Genomic DNA, 13,769 nt, shown 5'->3' on the forward strand with positions numbered 1-13,769 from the left:
ACAGTTGGGGCAATGGAATGCATAACAGTATTGTCTGCATACAGATTAATATTACAAGTTTTTTTGTGTGTGTGTGAATTTTACCCCTTTTTCTCCCCAATTTCGTGGTATCCAATTGTTTAGTAGCTAGTATCTTGTCTCATCGCTACAACTCCTGTACGGGCCCGGGAGAGACGAAGGTCATGCATCCTCCGATACACAATCCAATAGTGTAGAGAACAGATCCCAATACTGACCCTGCTGTACACCTTTCGTAATATCCAGGAAGCTAGACTAAACACCATCCGAAAACAGTGTCCTGTCTGACATAATGCTAAAACCCCTTGCAAGAAGCCAGATCCTACCTTTGAATGAGAATGTGATTGTCAACAATGTCGAAGGCATTGGAAAGGACATGGGTCTTTAGTCAGTTGACACTGACCTGAGGCGAGGATTATGGGCCAGACTCTGTACACGGGCCCAGGAGTGGTTGCTACGTGGCTGCAGCTCCACGGCAACCTTCAGAGGTAGACGCACAGGCTTCTGGTCCTCTTCATCACTCACTCCTAGAGAGAGTGAGTGAGCGAGATAGAAAGGGAGGTAGTTAAAGGAAAGGAGGATAAGATTTGTTCTCTCCGGTCCCGAGATGATCAGCATCATAATCACCACTTACTCTCCCTTACTCATACCGCCCCTTTCCTGAGTACTACCATGGAAATCCATCCCCTCCTGCATGACTCCGCAACATCCCCATTCATACCCTTCTTCCCGCTGTGTGAGTGTCTGTAACTGTGTGTCCGTTTGTGTGTACACTCACCATCTGGGTCACACAGCCTCTTGAGCGCACGGCACATGGGAGCTTTGATGCGCAGATTCCTGCCTTTAGAACGCACTGTGGTCGCCCTGGGAGAATTCAGCAGAACCATGAGAGAACCGCAAAACACACAAACTACACCCAAATAACAATTGCACAACTATCTACACTGGACAAAAATATTTAAAAAAGTCCAAATGTAAAGTGTTGATCCCATGTTTCAAGAGCTGAAATACATTTTAAAAATCCTGAAATGTTCCATTTGCACAAAGAGCTTATTTTAATAAAAATTTTGACTATGGAATATCAAGAAGCTGATTAAACAAGTGCACCTTGTGCTGGGGACAATAAAAGTCTCAAGTTGAGAGGGAGCGTGCAATTGTCATGCTGACTGCAGGTATGTCCACCAGAGCAGTTGCCAGAAACGTTAATGTTCATTTCTTTACCATAAGCTGCCCACCCACTGGGGAGCCAGGCCCAGCCAATCAGAATAAGTTTCTTTCCACAAAATGGCTTTATTACAGACAGAAATACTACTCAGATTCATCAGCTGCCCGGTTGGCTGGTCTCAGACAATCACGCAAATGGAGAATGTGGAGGCTCTGGTCTGTCCTGATTACATGTAGTCTGCGGTTGTGAGGCCAGTTAGATGTACTGCAAATTCTCTAAAACAAAGTTGGAGGCAGCTTGTGGTAGAGAAATGAACATTCAATTCTCTGCTAACTGCTCTGTTGGACATTCCTGCTGTCAGCATGCCAATAGTAAGCTCCCTATACTTGAGACATCTGTGGCATTGTGTTGTGTGACAAATCTGCACATTTTAAAGTGGCCTTTTATTGACCCCAGAACAAGGTGCACCTGTGCAATGATCATGCCATTTAATGAGCTTCTAGATATGCCAAACCTTATTTCAGCTCATGAAAGATGGGACCAACACATTACATGTTGCGCTTATATTTTTGTTCAGTATATAACCACACTCCAGCCAGTTTATTAGGTACACCTCCCTGTTCATGAAAATGGCTCACTCCTTCAGACAGTGAGTCACGTGGCCATGGCTTGCAATATAAAGCAGGCAGACATCGAGGCATTCAGTTACTGTTTGATTGAACATTAGAATGGGCAAAGCGAGTCACATAAGCGACTTGGAGCGTGGTATGATCATCTGTGCCAGGCTTGCCGGATCCAGTAACTCAGAAACGGCAGCCCTCATGGGATTTTCATGCACGACAGTTTAGGGTTTCCCCGAGAATGGTGCGAAAAAAAGAAAGAAAAAAAAACATTGGCAGTGGCAGTCCTGTTGGCAAAAACAGCTTGTTGAGAGAGGTCAAAGGAGAATGGCAAGCTAACAGGCTGGCCACAGACAAATAAATCGTGCAAGCTAACAGGCCACAGGGCCACAGACAAATAACGGCGCAATACAACAGTGGTGTGCAGAACGGCATCTCGGAACACACAACTCATCGATCCTTGTCCCGGATGGGCTATTGCAGCAGTTGACCACATCTGGGTTCCACTCAAATCAGCTAAAAACAAGAAGCAGCTCCTGTGGGCACTTGATCACCAACACTGGACAATTGAAGAGTGGAAAAACGACGAATCCCGATTCTTGTTGCGTCATGCTGATGGCACAGTAAGGAATGGGCGTAAGCAGCATGAGTCCATGGACACATCCTGCCTGGTGTCAACGATACAGGTTGGTGGTGGCAACGTACTGCCTTCCAATTTGCAGCAACTGCATGATGCCATCGCGTCAGCATGGACCAACATCCCTGTAGAACGTTTCTGACTTGGAGAATCCATGCCCCGAAGAATTTAGGCTGTTCTAGAGGCAAAAGGGGGTACAGACCAGGAACTAAATTGGTGTACATAATAAACTGGTGTATATAACGGTTATTTCAAATGTATAAACTATTTTTATACAAATCAACCACGTATAACCCTAAAGTCTTGGGGAAAAATAGGTATATTTCAAAAAGCTGTGGTTACATTGGTATCATTTTTTTAGTCTCAGTCTTACCCCTGTTGGATGAGCTCGTTAAGCTTGGCCACGTTCTTATCGTCCATCACTATGAACAACAACAGAGTTAGAAAAGCTGTGTGCGTACCTCCTTGCTCTTGCTTTGTGAAGACAGACATTAACATAACATCTGTAATGACCTCCAACAGAGGTAGAAAAGCCAGCCATCTTTGGACACAAGACCAACACAGACATTAATAACATAACATCCTTCATGACCTGTGCGACACTTAACTATCCCTCATGACCCCGGCCTGGCGCAACACTTAAATCAGCTCCCATGCGGCCAACCAGCCCCAGCAGCATAAACAGAGCCAGACTGAGGTGTGTCAAACACACCGCGCCCCCCCCACACAGACCCCACTTGACTTACATCCTCCAACCTTCTTCCTTAGCTCAGCGTAGCAGAGGAGACCATACAGCTCCTGAGAGGACTTCTTCAGCACACGGGAGTACACTGTGGGACAGGAGGAAATGGGCATGTTATGGGATAAAAACAAAAACTACAGCACACCAGTGATCTTGGGTGCCCCACAAACCTAAAATGGGTCACACACTGATGGTAAGATTGAAAGACAGTTTAACTCTTGCACATTTAATGAGTCGCTTATGAGTGTGTGTGTGTGTGAAACATAATAGGATTCAAAAGAAGAAATTAATGCAGATTGCAGGCAGTTTCACTTGCGAATGCCAACTGGTCTTCATAAAAAGCAGATTGCTTGTAAAGTTTCAAACGGATTTTGAAGGTCAATGTTTTTGTCAACAAACTGAAACAAAAAGAGACTAAACAAGCGTATGAGCCAAGATGGCGTAGCAGTCAGACGTCTTTGTCCTGTCCCTTGTATATATCGTTTTACATCTTTTTCTTCGCATTTCTTTTAAAATATTTTGCTAAACCTCAAGTTCTAAATACTCTCCTGCAACCCGCCTCACCCAATGTGGCGTGGATCTGCTTTTTTTCCCTAAAGTATTTATATTTACTTCAGATCTGGAATCCCTCAACTGAAGCAAGCCAGCTAACTACCAGCTATCAGTCAGCAAACCATTGCCAGCGGTCATCAGCTAACCTTCAGCTCGGAAAGCTCTCGCCAGTTTGAACAACGTGACTAACCAGAGCCTAACGAGCCAGGGCTCCTGTGCTACCACTGAAGCATACTCCTGAGATACAATATCCGGACCCCTTCTACAGCCGGTACGGGGCACGGAACCCCGCAGATCCCCTACGACTGGAATACCGATAATCTGCCCGAGGACTCCAACAGGCTGAAGGACCATTCTGCTAACCAGCTAGCTACCTAGAGCTACTTGGAACCCTACTAATTCCACGACTGGTCTATCGACATCATCATACGAAGAGGCAAAAACAGACTTACCCCCATCGCGACGTCCCCCAAAGGCTAACTTGCTAGCACCTGCTTGCTTGCTAACCCAGTCTGCTAATTGCTAACTTGCCGGCCCCGGCCTACAAACTGCTAGCTTGCCTGCCCGGTTTGTAACTGCTAGCCCCTGCTAACTGCTTGCTTGCTAACCCGGCCTGCTAACTGCTAGCTTGCCCCGGTCTACTAACTGCTAGCTTGTTTAGCCCCGGCCTGCTAACTGTTAGCTTGTTAGCATGCTAACTGTCTGAATCGCCGTGTCCCCAGCCAGCCCAACCACTCACTGGACCCATATGTTCACTTGGCTATGCATGCCTCTCTCTAATATCAATATGCCTTGTCCATTACTGTCCTGGTTAGTGATTACTGTCTTATTTCACTGTAGAGCCTCTAGCCCTGCTCAATATGCCTTAACCAACCATTTGTTCCACCTCCTACATATGCGATGACATCACCTGTTTTAAACATCTCTAGAGACTAGATCTCTCTCTTCATTACTCAATGCCTAGGTTTACCTCCAATGTACTCACATCCTACCTTACCTTTGTCTGGCCGGGGTATCCTGGAATGACATTGACCTCATCCCGTCAGTAGATGATGCCTGGCTATTCTTTAAAATTGCCTTCCTCACCATCTTAAATAAGCATGCCCCTCTCAAAAAATGTAGAACTAGGAATATATATATAGTCCTTGGTTCACTCCAGACCTGTCTGCCCTTGACCAGCACAAAAACATCTTGTGGCGTTCTGCATTAGCATTGAATAGCCCGTGATATGCAACTTTTCAGGGAAGTTAGGAACAAATATACACAGGCAGTTAGAAAAGCTAAGGCAAGCTTTTTCAAACAGAAATTTGAATCCTGTAGTACTAACTTAAAAAAGTTCTGGGACACTGTAAAGTCCATGGAGAATAAGAGCAACTCCTCCCAGCTGCCCACTGCTCCGAGGCTAGGAAACACTGTCACCACTGATAAATCCACCACCCTCCACAGCAACCCGCCAAAGCCCCCACCATTTCTCCTTTACCCAAATCCAGATAGCTGATGTTCTGAAAGACCTGCCAAATCTGAACCCCTACAAATCAGCCGGGCTAGACAATCTGGACCCTCTCTTTCTAAAATGATATGCTGAAATTGTTGCAACCCCTATTACTAGCCTGTTCAACCTCTTTCGTATCGTCTGAGATTCCCAAAGATTGGAAAGCTGCCGCGGTCACCCCCTCTTCAAAGGGGGTGACACTTTAGACCCAAACTGCTACAGACCTATGTCTATCCTACCCTGTCATTCTAAAGTCTTCGAAAGCCAAGTTAACTTTTTCTGGCTGGGGGGCAGTATTGAGTAGCTTGGATGAATAAGGTGCCTAAAGTAAACGGCCTGCTCCTCAGTCTCAGTTTCTAATATATGCATTTTATTTGATTCTGTACTTAGTTTGAAATGTTTCTTCGAACCGGTAATATCACTTTTTGTTTTTGTCCAATATAACGCTGACCAGAATTAGCGTTTGGATATTAATACCAAACGCGCTAACAAAATAAGGTATTTGGACATAAAGGATATTATCGAACAAAACAAACATTTATTGTGGACATGGGATTCCTGGAGTGCTTTCTGATGTAGATATTTAAAGGTAAGGGAATATTTATCATGTAATTTCTTGTTTATGTTGATGCCATCTTTGCGGCTGTGGTGTTTTTACTTCTGAGCGCCGTCTCAGATTATTGCATGCGTTTCTTTTTCCGTAAAGTTTTTTTGAAATCTGACTCAGCGGTTGCATTAAGGAAAGGTATATCTATAATTCCATGTGTATAACTTGTATTATCATCTACATTTATGATGAGTATTTCTGTTGAATGATGTGGCTATGCAAAATCACTGGATGTTTCTGGAACTAGTAAATCTAATACGCCAATGTAAACTCAGATTTAACATGAAGTCCTATGAGTGTCATCTGATGAAGGTTAGTCTGACTCACTCTCTGACTCACTCTCTGACTCACTCTCTGACTCACTCTCTGACTCACTCTCTGACTCACTCTCTGACTCACTCTCTGACTCACTCTCTGACTCACTCTCTGACTCACTCTCTGACTCACTCTCTGACTCACTCTCTGACTCACTCTCTGACTCACCTGTGTATTTTAGTGAGTTGTTGGTGACCTAACATAATCGTTTGTGGCGCTTTCCCCGTAGATCCTATTTGAAGTCGGACACTGTGGTGGGATTAACAACAAGACTACCTTGATAACGATATAAGATACATGCATGTTTGAGGAATTTTAATTATGAGATTTCTGTTCTTTTGAATATGTCGCCCTGTACTAGAGGTCGACCGGTTAATCGGAATGGCCGATTAATTAGGGCCGATTTCAAGTTTTTCATAACAATCGGAAATCTATTTTTGGAGCGCCGATTTTGCCGATTTATTATTATTATTTTTTTTTACATCTTTATTTAACTAGACAAGTCAGTTAAGAACAGATTCTTATTTTCAATGACGGCCTAGGAATGAGGCAGAACGACAGATTTTTACCTTGTCAGCTCGGGGGACCCATTCTTGCAACCTTACAGTTAACTAGTCAAACGCTTTAACCACCTGCCTCACGAGGAGCCTGCCTGTAACGCAAAAGCAGTAAGCCAAAGTAAATTGCTAGCTAGCATTAAACTTATCTTATAAAAAACAATCAACGACTGTCGTTGCTCCAGTGTGTACTTAACCATTAACATAAATGCCTTTCTTAAAATCAATACACAAGTATATATTTTTAAACCTGCCTATTTAGCTAAAATAAATCCAGGTTAGCAGGCAATATTATCCAGGTGAAATTGTGTCAGGGTATATGCAACAGTTTGGGCCGCCTGGCTCTTTGCGAAATAATTAGCCAGAATTTTACGTAATTATGACAAAACATTGAAGGATGTGCAATGTAACAGGAATATTTAGACTCATGGATGACACCCGTTAGATAAAATACGGAACGGAATAAACGTTTTGTTTTCGAGGTGATAGTTTCCGGATTTGACCTAAGGCTCGTATTTTTGTGTGTTTATTAGTTAAGTCTATGATTTGATTTTTGATAGAGCAGTCTGACTGAGGGGTGGTAGGCAGCAGTAGGCTCGTAATAGTCAAAATTATATGGTTTAGAGAGATAGTCAACGCGTTATAATTCCTGTAATAACTTGCGGCTGAACTTGAAAGGGGTTCCTTCGTTATTTTACCATTCATGTCTTCCATAGAGAATGTCTTGATCTACTTCAGATAAGGTCTGTGTTTCGTGCAGGCTTAAACCGCCCGTGTAAATCTCACTAGGATAAGGTAACGTTTGTCAACATATTCACTCTACAAAAAAAGATCTTCACTAATATTTAGCCAATATTGATCAGAGTTACCTTGTCCTATGGATATCTACACAGTTATAAAATTGGCACGGTGGTGTAAGCCTACACGAAACAGACCTTATTTTAAGTGAATCTAAAAATATCCTATGTAATAAATGAATGAAGGATCCGCTTTTCAGATTTTGCTAGGTGTCATGGGAATTATGACTCGCACTTTGGTCGTCAATTCTTACCATCTCCATTATTATTAAAATAGGATTTCCTGCATATAGAAATTACAGTTTTTGTTTTCAACATTCATCACAGGTAACTTAAACTCTATTTTTATTCAAACAGTTGAGAGTATTTGTCTCCTAAGCAGACTCTCCAGTATCATTGTCACTTCAGAGCTGTGTGTGTTTTACAGATGGCAGAGAATAGCAGAGCACCAGTGTGGGACTATTACATGGAATTGGCACCAGGGAAAGCAAGGTGTCTTATTTGTGATAAAGATGTCAGCAACGGCTAAATAACAAAATACCACCAACCTGTGGAATCACCTTAAGAACACCCATCCAAAAGCCCATATGTATTATATTAAGTTAAAATAAAAGTGTTCATTCAGTAATGTTGCAATTTTCATTATTACAAAAATGTGTGCATATACACACACACACACACACTTAAAAAAATAAATTATAAATAAATAAATGGCCAATTAAATCGGTATCGGCCCTTTTTTTTGTCCTCCAATAATCGGTATCGGCGTTGAAAAATCATAATCGGTCGACCTCTACCCTGTACAACAACTGGTTGTTGTTATATTGCTCCCGGTAACGGGATCTCAGCTATAAGAAGTTAAACAGATTACTGACCATTTAGAATCCCACCATACCTTCTCCGCTATGCAATCTGGTTTCAGAGCTGGTCATGGGTGCACCTCAGCCACGCTCAAGGTTCTAAACGACATCATAACCGCCATTGATAAGAGACATTACTGTGCGGCTATATTCATCGACCTGGCCAAGGCTTTCGACTCTGTCAATCACAACATTCTTATTGGCAGACTCGACAGCCTTGGTTTCTCAAATGATTGCCGCCTGGTTTACAACTACTTCTCTGATAGAGTTCAGTGTGTCAAATCGGAGGGCCTGTTGCCCAGACCTCTGGCAGTCTCCATGGGTGTGCCACAGGGTTCAATTCTCGGGCAGACTCTTTTCTGTATACATCAATGATGTCGCTCTTGCTGCTTGTGACTCTCTGATCCACCTCTACCTCAGACGACACTGACGATTCTGTATACTTCTGGCCCCTCCTTGGACACTGCGTTAACTAACCTCCAGACGAGCTTCAATGCCATACAACTCTCCTTCCGTGGCCTCCAACTGCTCTTAAAAGCAAGTAAAACTAAATGCATATTCAATCGATCACTGCCTGCACCTGCTCGCCCATCCAGCATCACTACTCTGGACAGCTCTGACTTAGAATATGTGGACAACTACAAATACCTGGGTGTCTGGTTAGACTGTAAACTCTCCTTCCAGACTGACATTAAGCATCTCCAATCCAAAATTAAATCTAGAATAGGCTTCCTATATCGCAACAAAGCATCCTTCACTCATGCTGCCATACATATCCTCGTAAAACTGACCATCCTACCGATCCACAACTTCAGTGATGTCCTCTATAAAATAGCCTCCAACACTCTACTTAAGAAACTGGATGCAGTCTAGCACAGTGCCATCTGTTTTGTCACCAAAGCCCCATACACTACCCACCATTGCGAACTGTACGCTCTCGTTGGTTGGCCCTCACTTCATACTTGTCGCCAAGTTTCTGCTAGGTAAAGCCCCGCCTTATCTCAGCTCACTGGTAACCATAACGGCACCCACTCGTAGCACGCACTCCAGCAGGTATATCTCACTGGTCACCCCCAAAGCCAATTCCTCCTTTGGTCGTCTTTACTTCCAGTTCTCTGCTGCCCATGACTGGAACGAATTGCAAAAATCTCTGAAGCTGGAGACTCACATCTCCCTCACTAGCTTTAAGCACCAGCTGTCAGAGCAGCTCACAGATCACTGCACATAGATGGGCTATCTACCTACCTCATCCCCATACTGGTATTTATTTATTTTGCTCCTTTGCACCCCAGTATCTCTACTTGCACAATCATCTTCTGCCCATCTACCATTCCAGTGTTTAATTGCTAGATTGTAATTACTTTGCCACCATGGCCTATTTATTTCCTTAACTTACCTAATTTGCACTCACTGTATATAGACTTTTATTTTGTTCTACTGTATTATTGACTGTAAGTTTTGTTTATTCCATGTGTAACTCTGTGTTGTTGTAGTATGTGTCGAATTGCTACGCTTTATCTTGGCCAGGTCGCAGTTGCAAATGAGAACTTGTTCTCAACTAGCCTACCTGGTTAAATAAAAAATGTAAATTAACAAGCAAGAGGTGAGTGGAGATTTCTATTTGAGAAATAACGAGAGAAGAGAGCAAGACAGAGATAAGCTAGCTTACCATTGGCGAAGTCGATGTGCTTGGATATCTTGTGCCAGGTGCGGTAGTAGAAGTGTCGGACTTGCTCTTTGTTCTTCACCATGCTGGCTGGCTTCCCCTTCTTCTTATGCTTCAACGCTATGTTTGTCTGGATCGCCTCAAAGTCCTTCCCATGCTACAGAGAGCGAGACACACCACTAGAGATATCGAAGTTGTTGGAGTAGAGGGCACACAATTGCTAATAAGTGTTATTGCAACGACTGGAAGTCTATGGGTATCCGAATTTACTTGTGAAACTACCTCCAACTTCCTTAATACTGGACACAGACATACAAATGATCCACAAGTTCATCTGACTCTGGGGAAGTAGATAAAGGGCCGCGTTGCCAAAATCCCGAAGTATCCCTTTAAGTAACCGCATCATATTCTAACTTTTTGTAAACTAATGTTGATCACTTACCCAGCACTTTAGACAAAAACTTAGGGGTATGACATCTTGGTCTACTACTCTATTTAAATCTGGAATCAGAACAGAATTATTTACTACCAAACAAGAGGTAATGCTGTTTTAGTAACCGCATTACCTAAATGAGCTAACTTCCCACTGTTGAATTAACTCTTCAGACCTCAATAGAATTCTAGAATGCTTGCATAGATAACTGAGAATTTTCTAGATAAAGCTAATTCTCACATTTCAAACCGTTTTAAAGAGCACAACCTCCTCTTTAATATGACACCACAGCAAAGTCAATGGGAATAAGACTCACCTTATCTTCCATTGTGTAAACACCCAATACATAAAAAAAGCCTAGAGTATTTAAATTGTAGTAAATTTGACTAAATTACACACAAAATGAACAAAGTATATTATAATATATTATACTTATAAATATTTACATATAAATTATCCAAAAACGTGACTAGAGGATAATATTCTGAAAGCATTTCAAAACCCACACGAAGTAGGCAATTTGATTGACAACGGTTCTTACTTCTGTAACAATGTAAAAATGCAAACAACTATTCGGAGACCATTCTCTCAATAAGACTTAGTACATACCAGGCCAGACACAAAATGTAGAAATAGCTTACTTTGACAACAATTCAGTGAATGCTACGAGTACAAGAGACAGATGAAGAGATAAGATAATTGTTCAGAGAAAAGATGTCTGTTGTATGTGAAATTCTTATTTCACACCGTCACTTTAGTGTTCGCCTTTAGCCTACATGTCATGGAACTCCTGGAAGTGCAGCCTCATCCTGCAAAGTGGCACGAGCACGGAAAGGTGGTTTCTACACATCTCCCACTCTTTGCCCTGCATCCACTCCAGATGCACACCCTCTCCTGTGGCCTTAACTTCACCCGCTTCCAAATTAGTTACAACTCAGTCCACACGCACCAGGTACAACACTCGTAGCTCCCCTCTTCCTGCCATTGAAGCCACAATGTGATAGCAGAAGCTGCATTTTGAATGCCTTCAAGGACCAGCGCCTGCAGATTAGCATAGCAAAATATTCCCTACAAATTTCTGTCAGTTTAAGGTAGAGACATCATTTTTTTTTGCATTGGATGTCTCAATCCTACGCATCTGTGGTGAGAGAGGTGTTTTTCAGACCACGAGGCATCCCAAAAACCAGTCTTCTCACAAAATCATCTGTAGCGTCCAAAAGGTTATGCCCCCTCTATGGAAAGACAAGACTCTCACGAACACATACATTCTGCTCTAGGAAGCCCACAGGCCTCACAAGACTCATCTGAAGGTCCCCCGGTACGAGTTGAAAAAAATGATTGGAAGTACAGTACCAGTCAAAAGTTCAGACACACCTACTCATTCAAAGGTTTAGCTATTCTTTTTGTATTACTTTATTTACAATTTTCTACATTGTAGAATAATAGTGACGACATCAAAACTATGAAATAACACATATGGAATCATGTCGTAACCAAACACTGTAAAATCAAAATATATTTGACATTCTTCAAAGTAGCCACCCTTTGCCTCGATGACAGCCTTGCACTCCTGATATTCTCTCAACCAGCTTCATGAGGTAGTCACCTGGAAAGCAGCAGCTACTCTTCCTGTGGTCCGGCAAAATTAAGCCAATTATACAATTTAAAAAAATTATAGTTTTGGCAAGTTGATTAGGACATCTACTTTGTGCATGACACAAGTAATTTTTCCAACAAATGTTTACAGACAGATTATGTCACTATCACAATTCCAGTGGGTCCGAAGTTTACACACACTAAATTGACTGTGCCTTTAAACAGCTTGGAAAATTCCAGAAAATGTCACGCCTTTAGAAACTTCTGATAGGCTAATTGACATCATTGGAGTCAATTGGAGGTGTACATTTGGATGTATTTCAAGGCCTACCTTCAAACTCAGTGCCTCTGCTTGACATCATGGGAAAATAAAACAGAAAATCAGCCAAGACCTCAGGAAAACAATTGTAGACCTCCACAAGTCTGGTTCATAATTGGGAGCAATTTCCAAACGCCTTAAGGTACCACGTTCATTTGTACACACAACAGTACGCAAGAATAAACACCATGGGAACACGCAGCCATCATACCACTCAGGAAGAGACACGTTCCTTCTCCTAGAGATGAACGTACTTCGGTGCGAAATGTGCAAATCAATCCCAGAAGAACAAAGGACCTTGTAAAGATGCTGGAGGAAACGGGTATAAAATATTTTATATCCATAGTAAACTTTTCAGTTCTCACACGCAACAACTTTAGTTTAGACATTTTAATTAGAATGAGAGCTGTGTAGCCTATTCAATACAGTCAGTCAGCATCAGTGATACTTATTTTCCTGCAACTTTCTAAAACAGCACAGGAATACTTGTGTGTGCGCACGTATGTCTACACTTTGTGTAGCTGTTAGCAATGATAATCTTCTTCTGGTAGAGATGGAAAGACTTTCCCCTAAATGTTTCACAATGAAGAAAATCGCTCTACCATTTCCTGGTTGCTAAAATCAAAATAGTTTGCCTAATTTCAGTTAGTGACAAAACAAGCATGCAGTGTAGATAATCATTGGGCTCCCGAGCCGGCGCAGCAGTCTAAGGCACTGCATCTCAGTGCAAGAGTCTACAGTCTCTTGGTATGAATCCAGGCTGTATCACATCCGGCCGTGATTGGGAGTCCCATAGGGCAGCGCACAATAGGACTAGCGTCGTCCAGGTTTGGCCAGGGTAGGTCGTCATTGTAAATAAGAATATGTTCTTAAAATGACTTGCCTAGTTAAATAAAAATTGTCCTATCAAAAACTGCTATGAAATATATTCCATTCCCAGAAAGTAAAATACGCAAAAACTAAACTTAAGAATGGGAAGCATAGAAATAGCACACAGAACAGATATCCTACTTAGACTTGCTTTCATTGAGAATTACAGCTCGATAACTCACATTTGTGAATTTTGTGAAGTCACCCAAAAAGTTACATATATTGCAGCATTAACTACAAAGTAGCCCATGCCAACCCAGAGGACGTCATGAACATCCTACTGTCGTCCTAATAGGTTGTGAAAAAATTAAGTTGTAATTTATTTAAAACCTCAACAATGCCTGTCTTCTGTACTCTATTATTAGGGTTTGTATTCAAGCGGGAGAGTGCATAAAAGTGAAGAAGTCAAAGTAGAGTTATTTCTGATGAAATGAGTTCTAACAAGCCCCACATTCCAATGTAAGGTTCAAATAAACTCAGCTAAAAAAAAAAACACAAATAAAGTCCTCACTGTCAACTGCGT

General features: G+C 42.1%; 1 protein-coding gene across 3 annotated transcripts in view; it reads right to left on the reverse strand.

Annotated features, from left to right (window-relative positions):
- LOC110521921 (protein cramped-like) overlaps nt 1–13,769 on the reverse strand; it is a 51,808-nt gene that overhangs the window by 28,886 nt on the left and 9,153 nt on the right. For all 3 annotated transcript variants that reach the window (XM_036968605.1, XM_021599891.2, XM_021599889.2), the window contains exons 4-8: nt 10,032–10,185; nt 3,187–3,270; nt 2,814–2,862; nt 797–882; nt 422–545 (exon numbers count right to left, since the gene is read on the reverse strand). In XM_036968605.1, the coding sequence (XP_036824500.1) occupies nt 422–545; nt 797–882; nt 2,814–2,862; nt 3,187–3,270; nt 10,032–10,185 (497 nt within the window). The remainder of the gene's footprint in view (nt 1–421; nt 546–796; nt 883–2,813; nt 2,863–3,186; nt 3,271–10,031; nt 10,186–13,769) is intronic.

Source organism: Oncorhynchus mykiss, chromosome 30 (assembly GCF_013265735.2).
Source record: "Oncorhynchus mykiss isolate Arlee chromosome 30, USDA_OmykA_1.1, whole genome shotgun sequence".
NCBI lineage: Eukaryota > Metazoa > Chordata > Actinopteri > Salmoniformes > Salmonidae > Oncorhynchus > Oncorhynchus mykiss.